Source organism: Mirounga leonina, unplaced genomic scaffold, assembly GCF_011800145.1.
Source record: "Mirounga leonina isolate KUSES-001 unplaced genomic scaffold, KU_Mleo_1.0 Mir_154, whole genome shotgun sequence".
Lineage (NCBI taxonomy): Eukaryota > Metazoa > Chordata > Mammalia > Carnivora > Phocidae > Mirounga > Mirounga leonina.
The window spans coordinates 3,073,856-3,101,605 of record NW_023270389.1 but is presented as its reverse complement, the minus strand read 5'-3'; the positions used below and the strand labels follow the sequence as shown (position 1 = coordinate 3,101,605).

At 60.0% G+C, this 27,750-nt stretch overlaps 1 protein-coding gene across 1 annotated transcript in view; it reads right to left on the bottom strand.

The window, feature by feature from the left end:
• The window catches only part of KIRREL1 (kirre like nephrin family adhesion molecule 1), an 85,062-nt gene that overhangs the window by 6,145 nt on the left and 51,167 nt on the right, over positions 1 to 27,750 (bottom strand). Inside the window, exons 2-8 of the mRNA XM_035009886.1 lie at positions 9,710 to 9,859; positions 8,116 to 8,265; positions 3,656 to 3,813; positions 1,812 to 1,962; positions 750 to 855; positions 342 to 490; positions 33 to 160 (exon numbers count right to left, since the gene is read on the bottom strand). Coding sequence (XP_034865777.1) covers positions 33 to 160; positions 342 to 490; positions 750 to 855; positions 1,812 to 1,962; positions 3,656 to 3,813; positions 8,116 to 8,265; positions 9,710 to 9,859 — 992 coding nt within the window. The remainder of the gene's footprint in view (positions 1 to 32; positions 161 to 341; positions 491 to 749; positions 856 to 1,811; positions 1,963 to 3,655; positions 3,814 to 8,115; positions 8,266 to 9,709; positions 9,860 to 27,750) is intronic.

Genomic DNA, 27,750 nt, shown 5'->3' with positions numbered 1-27,750 from the left:
CCCGTGCTCAAGATGGGTAGCAGGCGTCTTACCATGTTTGAATCCTTTTTGGTCCAGGTGAGGGTGAGGGGGGGATTCCCCACCCAGACACAGGTGAGGGTCACATCAGAGCCAATATCTGTGGTCGTGGGTTTGGGGTCAACTACGATCCGGGGGGCAACTGTGTAGAAAACAGCACTTGCTAGGGACTCAGTCTCATGGGGGGTCAGCTCTAGCCGATCCTCTCTTCCTTCCGCTGCTCTGCCACCTCCCCTGACCTGTCCCCTGTCCCCCCACCCCTACCCCAGACCCTTCAAAGGTCCCTGCCCTCCCCATCCACCCCTGCCCTTCCGGCCACTCACAGTGGACGTTTACTAAGGTGCTGACGTTGGTGCTCCCCACTTTGTTGTGAACCTCACAGGACACAGGCTCCGTGAAGAAGGAATAGTCGACATTTGTCTCATAGCGACTCTCGTGGGCATCTTCAATCAAGAAACCGCCCTTGGCCCACCTGGGGTGAAGGCAACACAGGGTGGGGATCAGGGCTTGGCCCCCCTCACCCACATCCAGTAGCACGACCCCCACCCCGGCACCCCCCACTCCAGGCGCAGGGTGCCCCCGGCTCCCCCTTGCACCCCGGCACCCCCCACTCCAGGCGCAGGGTGCCCCCGGCACCCCCCACTCCAGGCGCAAGGTGCCCCTGGCCCCCCCTTGCACCCCGGCACCCCCCACTCCAGGCGCAGGGTGCTCCCAGCCCCCACCCCTTGCACCTGTAGCCCAGGATCTCGGGGTTGGCTGTGGCCTGGCAAGTGAAGACAACGCGCTCCCCCTCCTGCACCGTCTGTGGCTCAATGGACAGGGTCACCGTGGGAGGGTCTGCAAAGCAGGGGACAGGAAGGGTCTTTTCTGTCCCCCAGGCTTCTTTCTCTTCCTAACACACACACCCAGCCCTCTCCCTGTGCAGAGATCGGGGAATTGGAGTCTGTAGTGAAGCCGCTCCAGAAGAGAAGCCATCTTCCTCCCCTTTACCCCACGGAGCCTCCAGGGGGCCGGCTCGGGGGCCGGGACCCAGGCTGCTGCAGGAGAGACAATTAGCGGATGTAATGGTGCACTGTGGCCACGAGGCGTCAGCGTGGCCTCGCGTGGCTCACGGAAAGGGATGGGGGTGGGGCATCTCCAGCCCCTGCCCAGCTCCCTCCCTTTTCTGGGCGGAGGGGCTGTAAGGAGCATCCCCTGAGTAGCAGGCTCCATCCTGGCTGCTAGGACTCTCTCTCTCTCTCTCTCTCTCTCTCTCTCTCTCTCTCGTTTAGGTGCTCCCACAGCCCCGACAGACAGGAACAGGTCCCAAGTCCCTCCTCTGAGCCCCATGGGATTAGATGTATTTCAGAATTTGGAGTTTTTAAATTTTAGAAAGGTGCTGGTGTGCACAGACCATTTACTATGAAAGACCCCCAGCAGGGTCCGGGCAACAGCTCACAGTGACATATGGGTTAAGTAAGAGACCGTGGGGAACCTTAGTTCATGTTTTGCCAGTAAATCAGTTTCAGTTTGGAATTTCAGAGAAGAGATCGTGGGCCTGTATTTTCTTCCACTATACAGAATTGGGAACTGAGGGTCAGAGAGATTAAGTCGCAGCCGAAGTCACAGGCTGGATTAGACGCAGGAGTTGCCTGACTCGCCGCCCGCGGCCCCTGGGTACTCCAACCAGGGGATCCAAGAGCATCTGCCCTGGGGCCCCGGGGGATCTGCATTCGGGGCTTCTCCGACGGCGCCCCACACTCCCTTCCTCAGCCCACCCCTCCCTCCAGCTCCGCTGCAGGACCCCTGCTCACGGTGCACGTCGAGCTCAATGGAAGTCTCCTTGCCAGTCGGGGTGGCCTCGTTCACGCTGCGGCAGGTGAAGACACGCCCAATGTCCAGGTCTGTGGGGTTAATGAGCAACTGGCTGATGGTGGTCTCCCTCTTCCCATCCTTCAGCAGTTCCTGGGGTGGGACAAGTGGGGGACGGGGTCAAGCTAGAAGCCCCCTGCACTGCAATCAGGATGGCCCGGCCCAGAGACAGGCTTGTGCCGGAGGGGCATGTGAACTTTAACCGGAAGTGCGGCCCTCCCCACCCCACCCCCAGCCCCAGCATCCTCCCCCAGGTCGGCTTTGGTTTGGTTTTTAATTAATACACTTTATTTTTTAGAGTTTTAAGTGTACAGAAAAACTGAACAGAAAATGCAGCGAGTTCCCATCCACCCTCCTCCCAGACCCCACGGTTTCCGCTAATGAACATGACACGCAACTGACGGACTCGTGTCCAGTTTCCACTGGAGCCCACTCTGCATGTGCTACCATTCCCCGTGGTTCTGAGCCTCATTCCTGGGATTTTGTGAGTGCAGCCCCAGTCCCCTCTTCTGCACTGCCGTCGTGGCCCTCCCGGTCCGTCTGTCCTGCTCTGCTCTGGGCACACGCTGCCTCGCCCCGTGGGCCCTGTGTGTGAGCGCTCCTGCCAGACCGTGAGCCCCTGGGGGGCAGGAAGGGCTCACAGGCTGTCTCACTGGCTCAGGGTGGCCAGCCTGAGGCCCCTGAATGTGGTCACAGGAACCCGGGAGCTGTTTGCCATATTCCAGCTGTGCCAGGGAAGCCCCACTGCTTGTCCGAGGGAGGCCCTGCGCTCTGACAGTAGCACGCCTCTGCTGGACGGGAGCAGGGCCAGCGCCGTGCAGGGCTGCCGGCTCCCCCCGCTGCTCGGCCAGGACCTGCTGTCGTTAGAAAACGGGAGCAGGCACGTGGACGACAAATGGCCATTAACAAATCAGCTCGTTTGGTTGCCAAAACATTTCAAAATATGTAGTCCTACAGGAGAAAAATTACACATGTCTTGGTGGTAAAAGGTTAAGCACCACTGAGGCCAAACTGTCCTGGGTCGAATGGGGAAACTAAGGCCAGAGAGCAGGGACCTGGGCAAGGTCACGCAGCCTGTCAAGGGCAGAGCTAATCGGGTTCTGCCTGGCACTGCTCTCCGAGGCACACAGGGGAGCAGGTCCCCCCGGCACCTAGCGAAGGGCTGGGCCCACCTGTATGTTGGCCCACCCGGCGATGGGGATGCTCATTCCAGCTCCACCCAGAACATCCCCCGATGGCTTCTCTGTCACAGCTTCCTCGTCTGTACAACCTACGTGGGAGCCCTGCCTCCTCAGCTTCTTCGCTGTGCCAACCAGAGGCTGAAGGACGAAGCCGGAGGTGCTCAACGGAGCACAGCCGAGCAAACCCCAGCTGTGCTGCATGCCAGCTGTGTGACCTTGGGCGAGGCATCAACCTCTCTGACCCTCAGTGTCCCTCTTTGTCGAGTTGGAAGGAACACCTGCCTTATCAAACTCCCTTGACAATTGAGAGGGACTGTCCATTAGGAGCCAGCATGCACAGTGCCTGGCACACAGTAGGTGCTTAATGTAGCTGGTATTAGCATTATTCTTAGTCCCTGCTAGCCACCGAATGCGCCGTGAACCTGGGAGCTCCCTCCTCTTTGGATCCCTGCCTTCCCAGCTACACGATGGATGAGAGGCTTGGACCAGACGACCTACAAGCTCTCCTGTCACATCTGTGTCCCCCGAGTCTGGGTCAGGCCCATGTGGGAATGAGAGGCGACCTGGGATGGGGCCGAGGGGTCTGGGGGAGCCGCAGATCTCACCGTGCTGGCCACAGCGCCCTCCTGCTGTGTCCCATCCCGGAACCAGATGATGGTGGCGGCCGGCTTGGCGTTGAAAGCTCGGCACGTGAGGTTGTGGGGGGTGCCTGCTTGCAGCAGAATCACAGGGCCGCCGTCGATCCTGGTGTCCTCTGGGGGGACTGCGGGGCGAGCAGAGCCTCAGTCAGGGTGTGGCCAGCTCCGCCCTGGCGCCCACAGCCCCTGCCCCTGGTGGCATCCCTCCCGCGGCACGGCTGTGGCCACCTTAACTTGCAATCACTGTAGCTGTTGGTCCTGGGGGGGCTTCACCCCAGGCCACCAGCACAGCCCGCCCGCCCCCCACCTAGTTCTTTCCCAGCCCAGCTGGCGGGTGAGGGGGCGTGGCCGCAAACGGGGAAGAGCCAGGGTCTCCAGGACTGGAGTGCCGCTCACACCCCGGGGGCCTGGCTCGGGAGGAGCGTCCTCATCTATTCCGTCCTGTGCGCCCCTGTGCCCTGGGCCAGCCCCGGGAGCCAGTCCACTCCAGCCACTTCCCAAATGGACTCCCTGCCTCCAGTGCCCCCGGCCGACACATCCATCGCCACGGGCAGGTTGGTTATTTTCTCCAGCGCAGCCAAGACTGTGCCACCACCTCGCTCAGACACCTCTGAGGGCTACGAAGTGCCGCAAGCCCCTCAGCCCTGCACTCTCTCGTGTCCTCACCTCCGCTGTCCCTTCCTGGGCCTGCTGCATGGGCCCTCCCGCCACAGCCGGCCCGCAGGGGCTCCCAGGCAGGTGCTCTGAGCTCCTAACCGACCTTGTGTTGGGGTCACTTGGGATGACTGCTGGGACCCCTTCCCAGCCAAGGCCGCTGTCCCCGGGTCCTGGATTTCTACTGTCTCCAGGGCCCAGAGGTGGTCACCGTAGGCTCCTGCTACCCGCTTGAGGGACTAAATGGGTCAGATTTCTGATGCCAAGGAATAGGAGGCCTCTTCCTGTCCTATCCTCACGGGCTCCTAAAGGCTCAGGCGATCAGATTACACGTTCCTTGAAGGTAGGGCTGCTTCTTTCTCTGAAAGCCCGAGGTCTAGCCGAACTGGGTTGACAGCAGGTCCTCGGGGATACTGACTGAATGAAAGAACGGGGGATTGAAGAGACAGAGGCAGGATTTCGATTATCATCGTTCTGGTGCACCCCGTTGTCATCAGGCCAGCAATGGGAAAGGGCTTTGTTTGCCTCTGGGAAGACCCAGAGGGGGCTCTGTGAGACAACCCTGAGAGCAGACGTGGGAGGCCCACAGAGCCTCGCAGTGCGCCGGGCTGCCCCGGAGTGTGGGAAATGCCGGTCCTGAGCTGCCGTGTCCACTGGAAGGGAACCACCTGCAGCCCGTCTGTGTTCCGCTCAACTCGTGCATGCAGAGGGGTAGTTTCCAAGCAGGCTGCCCTGATTTTAAACCCTGGCACGTCTGTTTACCTGTTGTGTGATCTTGGGTGAGGCCCTCAGGTCAGAGTCTGTTTCTTCAACAGGGACGTAGCAGGACCTAACCAGGGGGCCCTGGTGAAGGTCAGCGGGGGTGCTGGGTATGGACCACAGTGTGCAGGCCCGTGTGACACCTGGGCTGTGTTTGCTCAGCTGCTCAGACGAGAGCCAGCAGCGCCCCCAGTTCCTGGCCGGCAGATTAGCCACTGAGTCCCCGGCTCCTCCTCTTTGCTTGCTGCTCTGCCTGGTCCCCCTGTCAGACGGTGCTCTGGGTCTCCTGGTCTGTGTGAGCCCCTCTGAGGTCACACCTGCTGTCTCACCCAGGAAGGGCGTCCTGGATGGGCAGAGGTCCTGCCCATCTGCGGGGGACACCGTGTCCTGGGTCAGAGGGAAGGCTTCTCCTCCCATCGGCTCTCCCTTCCCTAGAACGCTGGCCCTCTCCCCTCGTTCAGGCAAGACCGTCCATCTGTCGCCTCTGTCGCTAACCCATCTTTCTCTCTGTTTCTGGGGCAAAGGAGAATAAGGCCATTGAAGTGTCTGTTCCACTATCAGAGGGTGCGTGTTCGTGTGGATGCTTGTTTATGAACAAATTATTATGATCTGTGACAAATCTGTATCTCAATATGTACATGTGTCTGTGGCCTCAGTTTCCTTGTTTGTAAAATTTTAAAAATAACATTGACGGCTCTTCCCCAGAGGTGATGCTGTGAAGTCGAAATAAGATCCCAGACATGCAACCGGTAAGCTGTGATGTGATCCGGTGTTTCTGCCGTTCGTGGAATGCTGACCAAAGGGTCCAAGTACCACGCGTGCCTGATTGCATGTGAAGCTCACCACAAAGTGTACTTCATTAACTCTTTCGTGGTAAATACCATGGACCCCAATTGGCAGACAAGGTCCCTGAGGCTCAGAGAGGTTAAGAAATGTGCTCAGGGGTAGGAGAGTGAGTTAAGCGGCAGGGCTGGGGGGGACCAGGCCCACCGGCCCTGGAGCTGCACCCCTCCCCGCGGCACTCGGGGGGGCTGTAGGCCTGCAAGTGGACGCCGCGTCTGCATCTGCATCTGCATCTGCAGGGGAGCGGAAGGCCGCCGCTCAGTCCCGCTGCAGGGAGAAGGAAAGCCTGGCCTGGGGTGGGGGCAGGGAGACCACCAAGGGCTGTGGCTGCAGATGAGGGGTCTACCAGGCACTGGACGCAGCCCACTCTCGACTCTGGCCTGCCCAGTCTCCGGGCTCCGGCGCCATGACGAAGGTGTACGTAACCAGGTGAGCAGGGAGCATTCGAGACACAGCCTGTCTTCTTGGCCTGCATGCGGCTGCAGGTGGCAGGGCGTCTGGGAGAGCGATGAGCAAGCACGAACCTCTCACCTCTTTCCCTCTTGGGGCCTGTCCCTGCCCCCTCATGCCCCCCAAACTCCCCTCAGTGGCTTGCAAGCTTTTAAACAAGGTACTCCTCCACCTAGGGTCCCCACTGATACTCTCCTCTTCCAGGAAGCCTTCCTTAAATGAACCAAGCCACTGGATGCCATTATAAGCCCCATTCCTGCAGTACCTAGGGGTTTAGCTGGCCTTTTTTTCATCTTTATTTCTCTGTCTTTGGAGGTCTGGGGCAGGAGAGGGAAGGGAGTACCAGGGGCTCCTTGTTAGGATGGGAGTTCTCCAGGTCAGAAGCAGTACCTCCAGAACCCACAACCGAGGTAATTAGGGAGGGAAAAGAAGACGGACGGACTCCCCAGAATCTCGCGACTCCCTTAGATGGCCCGGGCTGGCGCGGGCTCACACACACCCCAGGAGGGACGGGAAGTGCGGTCATGGCGCCCCACGCCCATCCCTGGCGGCCACCTGACTCTCTTTCCCTAACCTCAGTGCTGTGCCTTGCTCACCAGACAGGAAGAGCGAGCCCCCCGCCAGGCTAGAGTCCTAGCCCTGCGGGGCCTTGACACCCTGACACCTCAGTGCCCAAGCTCTCGCGGTTCACAGCTCCCTGGGCAGGAGCAGCAAAGCAGCTGAGAAAAGGGTGGTACCACCTTATTGATGAGCAAGCTGATACCCAGGGGTCATGACCTCTTCAGGGTCACAGCACCAAAATGGCCCTGGGCTCCTGACTCCCAGCTCCCAGTCCAGCCCTTCCCTGACACAAGGATGACTTCCTGTCACCTTCTCACTCCCACCCTCCCCCCAGGTAAAACCTTCCTGTGTCCAAGCTCACGGTCTCTGCTCCTCTCCCCCCATCCCTTCCAGGGGCATCCCCAGGACACAGATTTCAGGCAAAGGGATGGAAAAGAGGGAGCAGGACAGATCAAATGAAGGCAGGAGAAAGGAACGGGACAGCATGGAGGACAAAAGGAAGAGGGAGGGTCACGGCAGAAGGAAGCAGAGCAGAGGCCGAGGCCAGGGAGGGCACCAGGCTGGAGGGAGCTCCTGCAGGGTCCAGTCCCCTCATTCTGCAAATGGCCCCGGTGTTCTCACAGAGGGACATCTGCTTGGCGCCAGCAGGACCCAGCCCACCACCCCAGTTCTCAGCCCTCGGGTCTTGTTCCTTCCGGTCTTGCTCCTTGGCTCCCAGAAGGGCCTCCAGGGCAACCTCAGTGCCCAGGGAGGGAAGGAGTGGTGAAGGGCAGTAGGGGTTGAGTGAGGAGGAAAAGGAGCCCCCGGGGCAGCTGCTGGGGCTGGGGCAGCAGAGGGGGAGGACGGGAGAAGTTCCCTCACTGACAAGCCTGGGCCAGGAGTGGATGCGTCTCCAGCACCCCAACTGCTCTGCCCTGGGGGAGCCTCGTGTCCCGCAGGCAGAGCCCAATCCAGCTGGGCACAGAGGATGCCAGGCCTTGTGCACCCGTGGTCCCGCCAGGGGGGCCCACGTGCCCGCTTCACCCTCTTCTATTGGACTTGGCTTTGGAAGAAGTTTAGAGAAGGATCTGGGGGGCAGCGGGGACAGGCCTGAGGCCAGGAAGGAGTGAGGAGTCAAGGGGACAGGAGGGAAAGAGCGAGAGGAGGGGCTGGGGCATTACTGAGCACGGTGAGCTTGGCCCGCCGTGAGCGCAGGGCGGCCTCCGTGGCCTGGCACTCGTAGGAGGCGTCGTCAGACAGCTCGGCGTCCGTGATCTCCAGGTTGTACTGCCCAGCATCCGCAGAGCCCACGACCCGGTACCGCGGCCAGGCTGCAGGGACACAAAGGGCGAGCGAGATGAGCCCCGCCCCAGCCTGGGAACCGGCCTGGGACCCAGCCCAGACCGCCCTGCCCGCCAGGCTTCTCTCTGTCCCCAGGTCTCATCCCCTCACCCCACGGCGGGGGCTGCGTCCCACCCAGGCCACCTCTCCTCTCTCCTCCCTCCTCCCTGGCCTGGGACCCCGTCCGCAGTCCCAGGTGTGACACCCCGATGTCACAACGTCCTACAGTGAGTCTGGGGGCCCTGCAGCAGGAGCAACAGGGAGACAGAAGGGGGAGAGGAGCAGAAACCTCTGGAGCTGTTTGCAGACAAACGTCTCTCATAATAACAGGAAAGGAAGAGGAAAAAAGCCAAGAGAAAAGAGAGGGGGAGGGCATGTGGGCGCTGGAAATATAGGGCATCGCAGCACAGATGGGGTTCCCTGGGGCCGGGGGGGAGCCAAGGCAGGCCAAGGCCTCGCCGTACCCGCGACGCGGGGGACGAATGAGGCAGGTCCTGCCCCTGAAGGAGCCCCTGACCCACGCGGTCCCTGGAGAAGCCACGGCTGTGGCAGGTGGGCCTCTGAGCCTCTGGCCCCCTCTGGCTCAGCCTCCCCTGCCCTCCCCTGTCCCCCTCTCCCGGGCTCCCCACCGGCTCCCTCCCATTATCTCCCTCTGCCCAGGGGTTATCGATCCTTCTCACTCCATATCTATTGATCTCTCTCTCCCAGTTTCTCTTTCTTTCTATCATCAGTAGATCCACTAGCCTATCTCTTTCTCTACATGGACAAATTTCCCCTACCTGTGCTAATATGCAGAACCCACAGCAAATAATTTTAAGCCCCAGACAACAGAAAGAATAAAAATATACAGCCCCTCCTGGGCTTTCGGCATTACACTGCTTTCAGGCCTGCCGTGGCTTTTCACAAAACACCATCTCTCATTTGGTTCAACACTCACAAACGCCGTGCACAGGCCCGTGACGACTACAGCTCTCTTACACAGTGGTGAACGAAGACCAGAGAGGTGCAGCGGCTTTCCTAAGTAGCCCCGCTCACAGGTGGCAGAGGCAGCTCCAGACCCCGGGGGCTTCCCCCTCAGCACGGCCAGGAGGCCTTCCCAAAAGTCCCTTTACTTGTTCTGGAATACAGGCGGTCGTTCGTCCGTCCTGTTTGACTGAATCGCTAGGTAGCTTCAGCGCGGGCTGCACAGCGCCTGATACAGGCTTCTTGGATGAACACGTGCGTAAGCGCCCGGCCTGAGGTTACCAGGGGTTTCTGGCCTCGGAGCAGACGTGGCCTGGGCTGGGGCAGGAGGGAGTCTGGAGCTCAGGAGGAGAGGGCGAGGCTGCCCGCACTCAAATGGGACAGGGGAGGCTGGAGCACGGAGAGGGAGCGCGGTGAGGAGCTAGGTGAGCAGGGCAGTCTGGGTGCCAGCCCGGTGGGCAGCCCACTCACCTTTGAGGCCCTGGCCCATGCCCAGCGCCAGGCCATCCTTGGTCCATTGCACGATGCCCGAGTAGTTGAGCAGCACGCAGGGGAGCACGGCCCGCTGTCCCGCCACCACGGTCTGGTCGGCCGGCTCCTGGCTGAAGCGGGTCTGGGTCCCTGCAAAGCCAAGCCGGCACTGGGTAAGGACGTGCAGGAGGGAAGGGGCTCCACCAAGGGGCCGCCCTCTCAGGCCCCCACCCTGCCCTCCTGTCCCTGCCCCACTTCAGCCCAGCCCCTTCCCGCCAAGAAGCCACGTGCCCGCCCTGGATTCCTTCCTCCCCCCGGCCCAGGGGAACGGGTTTCAGGAGTGGAGGCGCTCAGCAATCAGAGAGAGCGGCGCAGTGTTACATAAAGGCTTGAGATGGGGCTCCTGCCACCCCCTCGTGCCACAGACAGGACACCGAGGCCCGGGGGGTGAGCGTGAGTGAGGGGCAGAGTGCGGACTCAGAGCCTGAGCCTCGGCCCTCCAGGCCCCGGTCCTGTGCCGCCACCCGCCGCCTCACCCCCACCCCTGTTCCCAGGCGCTGCATCCGTGACCAAAGCTGCTGGTCGTGCGCCACCCCTGCAATCCCAGGGCAGGAATACGCACCGCACCCCTGCCTGCACGTGTCACGCGAGCCGCCACGAGGTAGCACAGATGGGCCGCCACGCAGGGACAGCCCCCCACGCCGTGCCCAGTGGGCACACAGGGCAGATTCCCCGGGCAGGCACCTCACATGGCTGAACACCGGCTTCCCGGGGCTCCGAGTGCCACCAGCAAACCTCGGAGCCCGCTTCTTGGCACACCCGCCGCGTCCCGCACGTCCGCCCCTTGCCCCCGAGCTCCGGGGCACGCGTGGGCACACACGGACACACTGGCCCGCGCCCCGCCGCCCACGCGGTGGGAGCCAGGCGTGCGTGTGACTTTGCTCGTCCCTCCCTCCGGCTGCTGAGCCACACATGGCAGCCCGGCTGGCAGCCCGGCCGGGAGCGTTTGATTAGAGAGCTGCAGAGTAATTGCCTTTAATTGTGGAGCCTAAATGGAGCAGGGAATTGGACTGTGGCTGCCCCAACCCCCGGCCCCCACCCCCAGCGAGCCAGCCCTGGTCCCGCGGGTGGGGCAGGCTGTGGGAGGGGGGGAGGTGGCAGAGGGAGAGGTCTGGGGCTTCCTAGCTTCATCCCCAATCTGTCACACCACTGTGACCGAAATCGCTTTGCCCACAGCTCAGGGGACTCCTCCCTCTTCTTTCCCTCTCCAGCTCCCACGTCTCTGCAGAGACCACAATCCCCAAATCCAACCCTTTCCACAATGTCTCTGATCACTCCAGTGTGTAAGCAGAGGGAACTTGTCCCCCCCTTCTGAGACCTCCCTCTAAGCCACCAGAGATAGGCCCCAGGTCTTGTCCCCTCCCTTCTGTCTCCTCCTCCCGCTCCATGTCTCCCCTTCTTTCCAAACTGGCCCCACATTCCCTTCTTCCAGGAAGCCCTCCTGGATTGATCCCTTAGCTCCTCGGACAGACACAGCTTGTCCCATCTCCCAGTCCTGCCATCACAGCTCTATCCATGCATTTCCTGTCCCAGACTCTAAGAGTTTATGCCCGTGTTTTTATCATGGGGTAGAATGCAGCCGGTGAAGGGAGGTGTTTGCCTTGTCCGTTCTAACAGAAGAGGAGCTTCTCCCCTACAGCCAAGGGCCATGCGATCTCCTCCCTCTGAGTCTCCCTGGACATTTGACGTCCACGTTGTCTGCTGCACACAAAGGGGACCAAGAGAGAGGGGGCAGGGCTGGGAATGACGGCCAGCGTATGATTTGATACACGAGGCAGCCTCTTCCCTCTCGGTTAACTGTGCAAATCCAGGAAGTTAGCGACCCCCAACTCTGCTGACCTGGCCGCCGTCTGTGGCTCCCAGAGAAGCCAAGGGTGAGGTTCACCCACATTTCCCGGGACTCCAGCAGCAGGTGCCCGGATCCTGGGGGAGGGGTGGGTCAGGTGGGCAGCCAGCATTGTTAATTCAGGCATTGCCCTCATTATTATTCAAATGTATTCATATCCTTGCGCCTTCTCCAGGGCTGCTCCACACTGCAAGCCCCCCACATGCACGTTTGTCCTTCCCATGGCCCCGGAGCCCAAGTCAAGGGCTTGGGGGTGGGGTGGCCCGTTACCCCGGCCCAGAGATGGGACTCGTATTCACGGCTTTCCTGAGCGTGGAAATGGGACCCGGACACCCTGTTCTCCCGGCGAAGTCTCCAGCAAACACTGAGAAGCTGCTCTTTGTCCACGGGGAGCGAGCGGGCAGGATGGGGGGAGCCCTTGTGGTCAGAGTCAGAGATGGGGAGCGGGCAGGACGGAGGCGCACTGCAGCTTCCCCAGCCCGCTCGCCTGTACGTGACGGGTCTGCACAAGGACCGCGGGGCCCTTTCAGGGGCACAGGTGTAGGAGCAGACAGGCTTGCATAATGCCTCTGCCGCTTCCTAACCGTGACCTTGGCCAAGTCCCTCTCAGAGCCTCACTTCCTCACTGGTACTGCGGGGTGTGATAATGCCCTCCTCCCGGGTTCCCTGGAGGCTAACGGGATGAGGGGTATGACCGGCCTGGTACAAACCCTTGCCTGTGCCCACTAACTGGCAACTATGGCCCTTATCTGTCCCGGGCAGCTAGATGGTTAGCGGTGCCCCTGGAAACCCGAGCAAGGACATGACAGAGAAGGCAGTAGCCATCGAGACGACGTGAAAGCAATGACTGAAGAGTCCAGAGAGCAGGGAAAATGAAGAGGTCTCGGGAATCGTACTCGATGGGAAGGCCCCTAGATCCTGACCCTGCAAAAATCACAAGCGAGTCTTCCCACCCACCCCCTCCCCCCCCGCCACAGCCCCTGCAGTCAAGACCGGGCCTGAGACAGGCTCCACTCCTCTCTGCACACCCCAGGCTTCTGCCCCCCTTCCAGGGCCTTGCACAGCCCATTCTGGGGGGTGGGGGGCGGTGGGGAGACACTGTTGCCCCCACTCCCTCGGGATTCGAAGAGTTACTTCCTCTGGGAAGTCTTCCTGGACTTCCCATGAGCCCTGAGAGCCCCTTTTACTCACTTCTCACCTCTGCGATCCTATGGCCCCTGCGGCACTGCCCGTCCCTGCCCCGAGCCCAGGAGACTCGAGTCCAGGCTGTGTGCCTCAGAGCTCTGGCCCCTCACCCAGCGTGGGGCCCGGCTGTCAGGCCCACGGCAGGTGTTCTGAAGCAGTGAGAGATCCTGCCCTGTGACCCCACCCCCACCGTCCCCCAGTCAAGGAAAGGAGGCAGAGGGCAGAGCTCGCCTGCCCTGGTCAGGCTCCCAGGTTCCAGCGGACGCACAGACAGGGCAGGGTCGTGGAGGGACAGGCTAGGTTCTCCCTGCAGAGGCACAGGAACAGCGCTGGGCAGGGCGCGGTCAGTCCTGAGAGGCTCCCTGGAGGAGGGAGTGTGGACTAGAGCTGGGAGGGGTAAGGAGGCAGGACCCAAGGTTCTGATGCAATGATGGGATCGCTGAGGGGAAGCCTAGAAAGTGAGCAGTGAGGGACTGACACTGGACAGGGCACCACAGCAAAAGGGCAGACGCGTCCTGGTGGCATTGCGACAAAGAAGGAGGTACTGGGGATGCCCCCGCATGTCACAAAGGCACCCAGAGCCAGTCCCGGTGGCCTATCAAGGACACACACACATAGGCCTCCACCAGCTGTGGCCGAGCAGAGCCCAGCCCGCGCTGCAGCCTGGGGGCGGGGGGCATGGGGGGCAGACTGCAGTCCCGCCTGGGCCCGCGCCCCGCTCGCAGGAAATAAAGCCAGCGCGGAACAGAAATGCAGGGGCATGGCCCACGGCGGTGGGAGGGGACTCGGGTGAGCCTGACCGCAGACAGACCCCGACCATTGTCCAGCCTCGCCCGCCCTGCCCGGCAGCTCCAGCCTGGGGCCAGTGCGAATCTGCGGGTGGGCTCCCAAGTGAATTCCCACAGGCTTTGATCCGTGGCCTCCCTGTCCTCCGACGCAGTTACAGGTGCGGGGGAAGCCTTAGCAACCATCACGAAGACAGGCGGGGAAGGACACGCGGCCGCAGGCACAGGGCCACACAGCCTGAGGGGAGGCTGTCGGGGCAGGGCACAGAGCCAGACACCCACGCGGAGGCCGGGGAGAGCCAGGGACACGGAGGAGACTGGAGGACAAGCACCAGGCAAGGCGGATCTTGGTGAGGAGGAGGCCAGGAGAGGAAGAGGCAGGCCCGAGACAGGCATCCAGAGGGAAAGACAGCAGGCAGGACCCGCTGACACAAAGACCCTGAGTGCCACAGGCCAAGGCAGAGGAGAAGGAAGGCCGAGGTCCTGAAGATGGAGGGGGAGAGGCGGAGGGCGGGGGCGGGGACCCAGCGTGGCCATGGGGCCAGGACCCCCATGTCTGGTGCACGTCTCCCCTTTAGACTCAGCAGTGAGGCTGGGGTCCCAGACTCCTGGTGCCCCCCACTTCCAGGGCGCCACGGGACAGGAGACTCCCGGGACGCTCAGCCAGGGTTTGGGGGCAGGTGAACAGCAGAACAGGGTCGGGAGGGCAAGGGGAACACGGAGGGACCCTGGGGAGAAATGAGGCGGGTCCTGGGGGGGCGCTCTGCGCTTCTCGCACAATTTGAGGAGGGGTCAGAGCTGCAGAAACCCCCATTCCCAGCCTCTTCCCCGCGCCTCTCCTTCCCTGCCCCCCCCACCCGAACTCAAAGCTCCTGGGCTAGACTTGTCAGAGCTCCCTCCCCCATTCTTCCCACATTGTTTGGGCTTCTGGTTAGAGCACTTCTCCCAGCCTGCTTTGAATTAAAAGTTACTCATGTGTGCATTTCTGTCTCTCCCACTCTCCTGGGAGCCCCTGGAGAACAGAGACACTTTGATTTACCTTTCTTGTCCCCTCAATCCGAGCAGCGGCCCTTAATAATGATAACTCCCAATTATAAGATGCCAGCTACTTGCCAGGCACCAGGCAGATGCGTTACAGACATCACTCCCAGCATCATAATCCACTGCACAGGGCGGTTATTATGTCCATTTTATACAAAGGGGAAATGAGGCTCCAGGTGCTTAAGATACAGACATTATTTAGTGGCAGAGATGGGGACGGACTCGGGGCGTCTCGGCAGCAGGGCTCCTGCTCTTGGCACCGTGCTACGCCCCAGGAGCATCTAAGAAGCATTCCCTGGAGGCACCGGACTCACGGCTCCCTCCCCCTCTTCTGGTCCCCACTGGACACCTCCGACTTCCAACTTAATCCTGTTGGCCTCTGGGGAGGGCAGTCTCCTCGATCTGGGGCTGGCCAGCACCCCGAGGCCATTCGCCTTCTCCCGCCACCAGCCGCAGGAGAAGCTCGACCGGAATATCCTTACATGGAGGGAGAGTGGTTCCCAAGGCAGGAACGACGTCAGTGGCACCCAGAGAGGTTTCAGTGACTCGCAAGACCCCAAGCGTTACAGCCACTAACGTCCACCATCAGGAGCTGTAACAAACAGCCCCTGCCTATGAAGTGCCAGTCGCTGGGCCAAGCACCTCCCGGAGGCTAGCTCCCTTCCTGCACACGACAGCCCATGAGGCAGGGCCATTGTTCTCCCCAGTAAGGATCTGAGGCTCGGAGAAGAGCCACCTCCCTCCAGCCACACAACTGGTGAGTACTGGGGCCAGTAAGCAAAGCCAGGGGCCAGGACACCTGGCTCCCAGAATGCCACGGCACCGGCCGGGCTACTGCTGTCTTCCCCCCTCTCACCACCACCGGGACCTCCCGGCCCAGACCAGCCATTGTGCAAACTGGTCCCCTGGTACCTTGGCACCTCCCCTCGATGCTGCCCCCTCCCCTCGGAGACCCTCTCCTCCTCCCCGCCTCAGCCCACATCTCCCAGGGGACACTGTCTTCCAGCTCTGCTCCCCAGAGTTAGGCCAGGAGAGGCCTACTGCCCCAGGGTCATCCCCCGTTCCCGCTGGGCCTGGTGAGGACAGAGGGCGAGTCCCATTTCTGATTCAGAGCTAGAAGTGACCTCCAGCTCTATCCTAGAGGCCGGAGATGCTCACAGATTCTCAGACACGCCCTACGCACGTCTTGTGGGCACGCACACGCCGTGACACGGAAGCACACACATCCCCTGGTGCACACACGTGTGCACACCTGCTCTCACACAACCGCATTCTGCACCTGTGTCCTGGCACTCGTGCCCTGACGGTCATGTTCCCAGAGCCCTGCCCGCCAGGCCAGCCAGGAACCAGAGAGGGACGGGGGCCAAGCCCACGAGGAAGCCGAGGAAGCCAGGCTGCAGGAGAGGGGTTGGTGGAGGCCAGGCCCTGTCTCCCCGGATTTATCAAACACGCAGTAATGAGCCCCCTGGGCGGAGCAGTCCCCACGCTCTGCACTCCAGATTGCTGCTGGTTCAAAGGAAAGCCTTTGATTTGCACCGACAGCTTTCAGATGGAACTAAATCTCTCCACACTCCACCCCTCCTCCTACCATGCTGCCCCCCTCCCTGCTCTCACATCTTCGCCACCACCCCCCCCCCGTCCCCCCAGACTTTCTCCCCCAGCCCAGCCATTCCCTTCCTGTTCTATGAAAAATACAACAGCCAGGGAGGGCCCCTCCCGTTGACTTCTCTCATCTCACCGAGAAAAGAGGATTGCGATTCTCCAGGCTGGCCCAGCAGAGGGGAAAGGAGAGGAGAAAGGGAGATTTGCACTTTTGATAGAAGAGGAGAGAAGGCAGAAGGGAGGGAGGGCAGGAGGGGTGCTGGCTGGGGCGGGCCGCGCAAGGGCACGGAGGAGAAAGACAGAAGGTGGGGCAGTGTGCAGGGACACACAGAGGCAGACAGACGAGGGCTCGGGACCCTGGGACCAGACCGCTGGGGCTGACAGGCATGGGGGCTGGGGCTCTGCTGACCTGGTGCATACAGAGTCCAGCCCAGAATCAGACAATGTCGAAATGTGGTGTGGCTTTCAAGAAGCTCTGACAGGTGAAGAACCAGGGGTCAGGAAGCTCCCAGCAGGTAACCTCAGGTGTGAGTAGACACCAGGTGATACGGACATCAGCTGAAGCCCCAGACAAGTTTGCAAACATTCCGTCTATCACCACCCAACCCTGCTGCCGGCCAGGATCCATTTCACGGCCGGAAGTGAAAAAGTCACCCTGGGCAGCAGGGGCCTCAGTGTCCTGACTCAACCTACCCACCAAGCTTCCCCACCTTCCCACCTGGACGCCAAGCCACAGGCAATAGAACTGGTCTCTCCTCCCTCCCCCCGACCTGCCTGGCCAAGCCAGCCTGATGCCCATCTCCAAGGCTAGGGTATGGTAGGGACGGCCAAAGGGGAATCTTTCCAGGGACCAGATGGGATTTTACAAGTGGCCACAATCTGGCCTGGTTTCCTTGCATTTGAGCAGACCACAAAGGCTGGCTGTGGAGGCTGGCCCCGGGGCCCGGCTGGTACTCACAGGGACAGGGAACATGAGTTTATTGGTCTGGGCCACTGGACTGGTCACAGAAAAGCAGGGACAGAAATCTGAAAGAGGCAGGGGAACGGGCCCAGCACCACCTGCCAGGGAGGGACAGCTGCGCTCTGGGCCAGAAGTCACGAGATGGGGGCTTATGTGGTCCTGCCTCTGCCCCCATCTGGCTGTGTGACTTTGGGGAGGTCACTTCACTTCTCTGGGTCTCAGCTTCCTTAAACTATAAAGCGAGGGAGCCGAATACTTGGCCCCTAAGGGCCTTTGGCTCTGATGTTCTAAGATTCTACGGCCTCGCCGGCTCTCCTTGGCCTCAGCCAGACCTCAAAGACCCTCCAAGGACTCAGCCCTGTGCCCGTCCCTCGTGGACTGTGGGGGGTGGGGTGCATCTGCGCCACCCTGGCACTTGCTCCCAGCAGGTGCCGAGGGAGGCCGTGGGTTTGTGACACGAGGACAGTGGCTCAGAAGACCCAGATGGTGACCCAGCAGAGGGGAGGAAGGACATTCCTTGCTTCCCCTGCACGGCATTCCCCATCGGTGTTCCTTACCTCCCCTCCCCTAGGTTCACGGTGGGAAAAGGGAGGGCGGAGGGCAGGCAGGCAGTCCTGGTCTCTGAAGCGACCTGCCTGCCCAGACCCACTCACAAGGACTTTGAGCTCCCGAACTAACAAAGACTGGCAGGTGCAGCTGGAAACACGCCCCCTCCCCCGCTCCCATTTGGACCTCCAGCCCCTCTGTCCTGCCAGCCCGGTGACACCTGGGCCAGACCTGATCTGACAACTCTATGCAAATGTGCCCTGGCAGGGCCCCTGAGAATGTTTTATGGGAAGGACAAGGGCACGGAGAGCCCAAGTGGGGTTGGCTGGAGCAGGTATGACAGCGGGAGTGGGAAGGGGGACGGCAGGGAGGGTGGACGTTCTGCTGAAAAACCGAATTTCAATCTGGCTTCAGTGGGCAAGGGAAGGGCAGTGCGGGAGAGGAGGCAGGTGGCTGGCAAGGACTTAGCTCTGATAGGAGACAGAGGATAAGAGGACGCGCACAGACAGAGAGGGGAGGAGAAGGACATCAGAGGCCGGGACGGCCACAGAGCCAGAGGCCGAAGAGATGGGGCCAGGCACCAGGAACTGAGGGGAAGGCAGCGAAGGAAGCGGACCCTCTGCCCCTGCCCCCCAGCCCCCGGTCCTGCACCTGCTGCCCTCCAGCAGCCCCCAAGCCCCAGAGTGGGAGGAAAAGGAGCGGAGACATGGACAGTGACAGAGGTCAGGACAGAAAGCAGAGAGCAAGGCAGATGAAGAGGAAGTCGGAGGCAGGAAGGGGGGGGAGGAAGGGATGTTTCAAGGTGCGGGAAGGAAGGAGCTGAGGTGTCACTGTGGCATGAGTGAAGGGAACAAGACATGAAAGGGAAACAAGAAAATTACACCAGAAAGAGAATCCAAAGGTCAGAGCGGGACAGGGCCGTGATCACCATCCAACACCTTTATTTGAAGAAACCGAGGGTCAGAAAAGGAGACAGGTATTCGGGGTGGACCTGTGTCCAAGTCCCCGGTGGCTTCTGAGCCAGCCTCCCAGCTACCGAGGCCCCGTCTGCAGGCCGCCCGGACCCTGCTTGTCCTGCACGATGGCCGAGCAAAGGAGGGGCGGCCAGTCCTTCCCTGGAAACCCTCCTTCACTAAACGAAGGGAGGGAAAGGGGCAGCGAGAGGCCAGTTACAGAAAAGAGGCTGGGAAGATGGATAAAGCCGGGGAGTGAGAGGGTGGGAGAAAGTCATGAGACAGCTGGGAGAGGACACAGGCCTGGGGCCAGCGGCGAGGGGCGGGATCTAAGGCCACCCTCCGGCCTCATCTGAAGGCCTTGAGCATTTAGGTCAACTGAAAGGAGTAAAATCCTTGAGAAAGGGAAGGGATTTCTGAAAGGATTAGCCAAGGAGGGGGAGGAGGAGAGAATGAGGTGACTCCAGGGGCAGCTGAGGGCCAGGCCTGGTCTCTCCCCACAGAGAGGATGGCCCGAGTGACTGAAGCACCCAGCTCCCTCCACAGGCGTCCTCGGGGTGCCTGCCAGAGGGGGTCGGTGCGCCAGCCCTCACCTCCCACCACCCTGCCGGTCCTGGGGTCCAACCCCATTCCCTGCCCCGGGGCCCTCCGGCACGCGGGCACAGGGCCTCCCCACGGACAAGCAGAAGCTCTACTCCTCTGCTGGCTGAAACATTCTCTTACCCTCTCATGAACGTGGCTCCTTCCGAGTACCATCTGAGAGCAGCCAGAATGGGACCCCCGAGACCCCCCAGCAGGCTCAAAGCCCAGTAAGAAATGCAGGCTGCTCCCCAGACCCTCTCCGGAGTGGCTCCTGGCACTTTCAGGAATGGTGTCCAGAATAAATAGCATCAACTCAGAACTCCAGAAGACTGGGGAGGGGGACAGGCAGGAGTAAGGGGGACATTCCCTCCCTTACCCTGACACTGAGAGCCAGAAGAACACTCGCTCTTCTCTCGCCAGGGAGGGGCTCCTCAAGACACCTGTCCATGTCTAAGTTGAACGAGCTTTATCGTATCCCTGCACCCCTCATGCCCCCCTCCCCTCAAAATTAAAAAGAAAGAAAGAGCCCAGCAGATTCAGGAGTTAGACTTTATCTCCTTCCACAGCCGGGAACTCTTCATCACAGATGACCTCAGATTTCTCTAGCACCTCCAGATGGACTGTCTGACTCAAGGAGCCAGGCGGAAGACACAGGGCGCGGACAGATGCCTCCACCCTGGCCCCCGCTCCCCACCAGTGTCTCTGAGAAAGGCTGACTAGGCAGACACAGGTGTCTCCCCGGGAGCCCTCCTGGGCCTTCATTACGAGCCCCCACGCCCGACATTAGTGACCATAGAAGAACTTTCCGCTAGCACATGGCCGTGTGCTCCCCATCTCGAGGTGTTCAGATAAGGGTGGATGATTGCCTGTCAGCAGTATTCCGGAGGACTCTGGGTAGTATTTAAGGTCTCTTTCAGTTCTGGTGCTTTAGGATTCCATTCACACACCTCATACATTCTCCTCTCACTTAGACGCACACCTATCAAATAATCAATTCGTAACAGTTCGGTCAAGGTGCACTGAAATGGTTTGCAGTACCAAAGTTTAAAGGAAGAAATTCTGCACAAAGTACAGGGACAGAGAAAGAACAGGTCAAAAAAATGGTCTAGGATGGAAGTCAAAGATAATAAGGAAAACTTCTGTCCCAGGGCAATTAATCATGAAACTCAACAAGTCAGCAATGGGGGCTGAACATATAATCGTGTTGATTTAGACCCGTAGCTTAGTCTATAGCAATACTGTATTTTATTCTGGCTCCTTTTCCACAAGACTAGGTTGTAAACTCTCTGAGACAACAGATATAATCTTACATGCACATCCCTTCCAAAGCGACTAGTACAAAAGTGCTTTGCACACAGTAGGTGCTCAATAAATGCCTGTTGTTTGAGTATCTGAATCAACGATTAACGGATAAAGCAACTAAGCCCAAAGTCAATGCAAGTCAATTCAATATTTACCCACTCATTCCGTAAACGTGTCGTTAGCGTCTACCGCGTAGCAAGCCCCGTCCTGGGCTCTGGGCTGGTCCTGCCACCCAGCTTACAGTCTAGGAGACGTATCCGACCATGTGGGCAGCACAGCATGACGATGGAGGAGAGACAGGCAGGGAAGTACCTTAGAGCACTGAAAACACTGCATTTTTCACACATCTGACTTGCACACCGGTCTTCCTGTGGGACGAGACCCACACCGCGTCGGCCTTCGTGAGCTCTGGCCTCCTCCACTCATACAGGTTGGACGTTGGAGGCCTTGCCTGGCACACAGCGGATATTCAATAAATATACACTTACTGAGAAGTGCATTGAGCCCTGACGACAAGAGGGTTTCAATAGCCAGGGAACTGGGGGAGGGCATCCAGACAAAGGGAACAGCCTGAGCCAAGACGGGGATGCATAAAAGACCAGTGAGCAGTTGGAAGTGGCTGGAATTCAGGCACAGAAAGAAATCAGAACTAAGGTTCTATCTCTTTAAAAATTAAACACTGGGCATTCCTCTCCCCTCCCTCCAGAAACTTCTACACTGTTGAGAGAGACTGGACAGAGACAAAAGAGAGGTCTAGATTCAGAAAGACCTAAGTGGACCCGGTGGCGGATCCGAGATGCCGCTCTGCAGAGCGTCAGCCCCGCCGGGTGTCGGGAAGTGCAAGGCAGCTACTCGGTGTGCGTGTGCGCGCGTGCTGGGGGTTACGTGTGTCCTGGTCTGCGTTCACGTGTCTTGTGCACTTGCTTCTGTTACTGTACATCTCTACACGAGTGTTGATATGTAGCCACAACTAGGACATTCTAGGCTTTTCCAATTAATCTCCATTAAAAAGATTTCCCGCAAAGGCGCTTCTGGAGGCCCCGAGTCGGGGTCGCCTGGATCAATCCTGTGTAAAGTAAAGCAGCTCCAACCGGCTGCTGAATCGATCCATCTAACTTGGTTCATCCTCCGCGTGCGAGGGGCACGGAATGTTAATTTGCTGCGGGAGCCAAGGGAGCCCAGAGGCGCAGGCTCTGTAATTAACGGCCGTGGGAGCGGGGTCCCAATAGGGTCCCAATGTGGTGGCCTTCAGTGGAGACGGGCCTCCGGGGCTGCAAACTCTGGGCTCTGTCTGCTCCTGATCTCTCCTGTCCTGCCTGCTTCAGTTCGCTTGTCACCTGGGACACACATGCCCAAGAACAGGGGAAGGGGAGACCCAAGCCACTCATCCCGGAAGTTTACAGGACACTGGCGGGGAACGCAGGAGTGACGGCCAACTGGAGTCCACGGCAAGGGTCCGTGGAGAGACCTTCTCTTCGAGGCTGTGCATACTGACAACTCTTCCTGGGACCCTGAAGCATGTGGAAGCCAGAGCAGCTCTGAAGGAGGTGGGTATTTAACAGAAAGCAGGGAGCAACCTGTGTACATGCCAGTCACCCCGCCATCTCCTAGCATCCTTCACATCCTCCTCCTCCAGGCAGTCCTCCCAGAGGGACTGTAAAGGAAGTGTTGCCTTCCCCATCCCATCCCACCCAAACCAGCCTGGTCTGTGCCCTCCTCAGCTTCCCACACGAGCCCTTCTCAACTCCTTGCTCACTTGTCTCTTCGATCTGTGTTCTGTGTCCGCCTCAGGACCGGCCAGACGCAGAGGAGAAGCCAAGAGCGTGTCCCCGATGGAGGTGCTCATAAAGCTCCACAGAAGGCTGCATGAAGAGGAGCTTGATGGCTTCCGGGGCAAAGAGGGTAAGACACGCAGGTGTAGGGACTGTTGGAGAAAGCAGCCTGCCTCTTCCTTCCCACCCTCTCTGCATCTGATTCTCTCCTTCCCTCTTTGATCTCCCTGTGCTGCCCCCCCGCCCGGGGAATGGGAAGGGGAGGGGTCTTTCCTTCCTCCACCTCCGCTGTCCCTGGTCTCTGCAATAACCTAATGATTCCTCATTTCGCTGCCCAGCCCTCAATGGGGAGAAGTTCCCTTTGATTGCTTGTGACACCAATCTCACAACAAATTTAGCACCTCGTTTCCTGGATGAGCCAATATTCCCCCTCGATTATCTCCCTGTGAGGGGGACGGGGCGCCGTGCATTCCAACAAGCCTCTTATGCCTCCCCTGGATATCAGAGCCAATCAAGCTCGCCGTCCTCCCAAGGATGGATGGGGTGGGTGGGAGGAGGTTCTCATGGGAGCACAGGAGGCCTCCAAGAGCGAGGGAAAGACAGAGGAGGGGGCGGAGGGCAGGGAGGACAGTGGGGCACAGAGAGGCCCCTGGAAACCCAGCCCTCAGCCGGTCTGTGTGCAGATTCTCCGAAATGGAAGGTGGCAGTGGGAGCAGTCCGGCTTTTGCTCAGGTAATTCTAGACCTTCCTTCCCAAGCCTCTCCTGGAATCCTGGCACTTCATGGGGCCACCGCCTGACATCTCGGCTAACGGAGGGAGGGGAAGGATGACCTGGGGGGGCTCACTGCTTCCCTCAGGAATGAATCAAGGGAGGGAGAGACACGTCCCTACTCTGTGCTCCCCCTCCGGCAGTCCCTGACACCTCGTATCCCATGGAAATGACTTCTCCTAACAAAACCACCGGCTCCTAGCTGGGCTGCTGGAAGGGGCAGGTGTCCTATGAGCATCTGACCCATGGGACTGATGACGGGCGGTGAGAAGAGATTTCTCCAGGGAAAGGGAGGGATGTGGCAGAAGGTTCTCCGAATGCAGTGAGCAGGAGGAAGGGCAGACTGGAGGACCCTGGAAAATGGACCAAAGGAGGCAGGGAGGGAGTGATGTTGCTCAGAACCCTGACAACTGCATGGAAGACAGAAAGGTGCCAAGCACAGAAGACAGGACAGAGCCCAGGGCAGGTGGGCAGTGGTGCAGGGAGGGGGTGGCTCACCTGTAGTGACCGGGACAGGGAGACGGAGAAGGAGGAGCAAGGGTCGGAGGCTCCAGAACTGAGCTGGGGGACAGCAGGGAGTGGGAGTCGGCCCACCGCGGCAGGAATGCAGGGAAGGCAGAAGGAGGGGCTGGAGGCGAGGAGCCAGGGCTGATACTGGGAGGGCTAGCAGATGTTTGCTGTCATTAAACAGATTCCAGTCCATCCAGGGGGGCCTCGGGCAGCAGAGACGAGCCTGGGTGACCATGGGAGGGAGGGTCCAGGAGCAGAGCCTGGGAGGAAGGAGAAGCCTCACACCAGGCTGTGTTCGTTTCCACACATGACCCCCAACCCAACTCAACACCAACACTAGTCCCAACCAGAACCTAATCCCAGCAGCCATTCAACCCCGAACCCCAACTAGAACCCAGCTTCTAGAAGGCCAGCATCTCAAATTCCCTCAGTGCCTGCTCAGCAGAAGTAAAGTCATCAACAGAGGTTTATTGAATCAATGAGCGCATAAACCAAACGTGAACCCCTACCCTTAACGGTAACCCTCTCAGGCCTGACCCCCCTGCTGACCCCAGTGCCCGCACTGAGCCGGGGTCAGCCCCAAGCCCCGGCTCTGGTGGCACTCACCCCAGTCCTGAGGGCCACTGTCCCTGATGCAGCTTCACTTACTGCTTGTGACCCCGCCCATCTCCTAGCATCCTTCACATCCTCCTCCTCCAGGCAGTCCTTCCAGAGGGATTGTAACGGAAGTGTTGCCTTCCCCATCCCATCCCACCCAAACCAGCCTGGTCTGTGCCCTCCTCAGCTTCCCACACGAGCCCTTCTCAACTCCTTGCTCACTTGTCTCTTCGATCTATGTTCTGTGTCCACCTCAGGACCAGCCAGACGCAGAGGAGAAGCCAAGAGCATGTCCCCGATGGAGGTGCTCATAAAGCTCCACAGAAGGCTGCATGAAGAGGAGCTTGATGGCTTCGGTTTGTTTCTGCCACATACCTCTAGTGAGGTGGTGACAATGCTTCGGGCAAAAGAAGGCGTCAGCTCAACCTGGGACCAAGTCATGGTGGGAATGTAGGCACCCAAATTCTCGGGCTACTTATGGATGCTTACTCTTGTCTGGAAGTCCGCTGCCCAGAGCTTTCTGCCCTCGGAAGAGGGGCTGAACAAGGCTGAGGCTCAGGACGAGAGGACCCTGATGCCAAGCCCCCAGGAAGAGTGAGTTCGATCTCGAGAGGGAACTTGAGCAGACAGAAATCCACGGACAACGTGAATGGAGTCTGAACATCTTCCCATGCACGGCTGACCCTGGATGTCTGGCCCAGACACAGGGCCTAGGGCCCTTCGTGGGGTGCCCAGGGGCGGCCCTGCAGTGGGGAGGGTGCCGTGGAGGTGCTGAGATGCCTGGAGGCCCTGCCTGTCTGCCTGACTCAGGAGCAGGGCCTCTGCCGTGGGGCCCTGCTCCCCCCTCCTCCTCCCAGGACCCCGGGGATGAGGCTGGGACAGGAGCGGAGTATCCTGTTCTGTTCTTACTGCAGCCAAACCTGATTACTGGCACATGTGATGGATGAGCCAGGTTTGGACCCCCAGCTCAGACAGTGGGATGATGGAGTTGCCCTGTCACTCTTTCTCCACGGGAGGAAGCATCGGGTCCCAGATGTCGTCTGGAACATGCACACCTCGGAAGTGTCTCCAAGATTCTGCTCTAACCATGTCTTGATAGAAAGAACCCTGAGCATCCACATGCCCACAGCAGCTCCCCGAGTTCTGCCAAAACAGGATGGGGAACCCAGGTGCGAGAGTCCCCGGGCCTGGTCGGGAACCGTTGCCTCCGGCCTACTGCTGCTTCCGGGGGGGCGCACTTTGGGGGGGTGGAAAAGGCTGCCCTGCCTGGCTGGGGGCCTCCAGGCATTTCTCAGTGACAGCCATGGGCCTCGCAAGCCTGGGGCAGGGCAGGGAGGGAGGAGGGAGAGAGACAGCACAGAATAATAATGAAGGGTTTTTAATAACTCGTCAGCTCAGTGTCAGCTGAACAGGAGCGGCAGGGCAACCCGTCGGGAAAACTTCGGGAGGAACTGTCTCCCCAGGAAGTGAGAAGTGAGAGGAGTCAGGAGGGCGGGGGGCAGGCAAGCGTCCCTGCTCCCCAGCCCCCCGCCTCAGGGCGCTTCCAGTCGGGGGCCAGACCCACCGGCCAAGGAGCCGCGGAGGAAGACATCACAGAGCACAGGCAAGCCTCCTGCCCCCGAAAACACAGCGCCCCGCTTGCCCGAAGGCATCGATCAGCTGGAAGGCAATTACGTGCTTATCAAAGGGCTTCTTCTCTTTGCCTAACAATTCACCAGGGAATTGTTGGAAGGAGGAGTGTCATCAAAGAGTAAAGCCCTGGTGACCACCTTTCCGATGGCCTCGTTTGCAGATGAGGACACTGAGGTCCAGAGCTGTTGCGAAGACGGTGGTAGGGCAGGGCCTCCGGAAACCAGAAATCCAGATCTAAAAATGAATACAATTGTACGGAGACAGAATTCCCACATACTTTTCAGGGGCCGATGCGGCAGAGAGGGCAGTACCTGGTTCTCCAGCAGGTCAGGGGTGGGAGTAGCGGCGGAACATGGGGCAACCCGTCCTAACACTACACGTCTTCTCTTTCCCTCTGATTACTCTTGGCGGGCTTCCTGGAAGTGGTGACTGTGGATGTGGGCTGGGAGATGGAGAGATTTCCCAAGCCTTTGGAGCGATAGGTGGAAAAGGGCTCGGTGACAGGGACAGGGGAGTATTCTAGGTCTGTGGGAAGCCCCGGGAAGCAATGAAGACATGGGGGTCCTTTCATAGGCACGTGTGAAAGGCACAGGGGCTGCAGTGGGCAGGCTGAAGGTTCCGGTTCTTGGGAGGTCCAGGACCTGGAAGGCCTACTGGCTCCGAGCAGACCACCAAAGACAGCTCCCCTCCAGGTCCACAGAAGTGAGCTAGCTGGGATCCCCGGAAGCCCTGGCAGCCCGCCCACACCCCGCCCCCAGGAGCGGAGGGGAGGGTGGGGTCGGGACACACGCCCCTACCAAGCCGCAGAGCCCCCAAGGCGGTGTCACCTCTGCCGACACCAGGCACGTGACGAGGGTCTGATGAGTGACAGCGGGAGTGCTGGGGGCTTCCCGGGAGAAGGACGATGCAGGAGAGGTGCAGGTGGGGACGAGGGAGGGGTGGGGCTGGAAGGGGAGGCACCTCCAGGCCCTGGCAGGAGGCCAAGTCTGAAGCTCTCCTTCGCTGCTTCAGAAAGAGAAACTGAGGCACCAGGGAGCAGCCCCGTGGTCCTGAGGAGCCCTGCAGCGAAGCCGGTAGCCAGCCCCCCAGCCCAGCCAGCCGCTCAGCAAGATGTAAAGTGCTATCCAAACGTGATGCATTATTAACACTTCAGGAATCATATTTCACAGCCGCCCGCTGGAGCTGGGAAGTGAATCTCTCGCCTGCTCTCGGGCGGGGAGTTATTGTTAGATCCACATGTGACAGCAGGACATGTGACCGGGGCTGAGAGGGTGGCTGAGGGCGGAGGCCGGGGGCAGCCCCCACCCCCGCCCCAGGCCTGCCTGGCCGGGCAGCCAGGCTGACCCCTGCCTCTCCCACCGTCCAGGAGGCCCTGGAGAGGGCAGGCTGAGCCCAGGACCCAGCCCCTTGCCTCCAGGCCACGGGTCCTGCCCCCACTGCAGGACGCCCGCCACCGGGTCGGGAGGAAGGAGGGAGGGAAGGGACAGCCCTGCCTACCAGGGACAGCGCCGACTCGGTAAGAAGGCCCGGAGGTGCATGTGGGAGAGGGAGGCGGCCAGAGTCGCTGGCAGCCCCTCGCGGGACCCACCCCGCTCTCGCCTGCAGGCGCTGGCCTCTGGTCCGGGTGCCACAGGGCCAATGTGGGCAGTTTCTCATTAGGCAGAGGGAACAGAAGAAACAATTTTCAATTAAACCTTATCTACAGGGTGCATAGATATAAAGGCGGGTAGGTTTGATTCTTTTCTAAGCCAGCCTTCAGTATTTGCAGTGCCTGGAAGGAGACGCGGGGAGGGCACCCCGGCAGCCCTGGCAACATATAAATTCTGCTCATAATTACGTGACTTTCAACACCACGAGATGCCAATGAAGTATTTGCAAGGCCCACAAATGAACAGCGC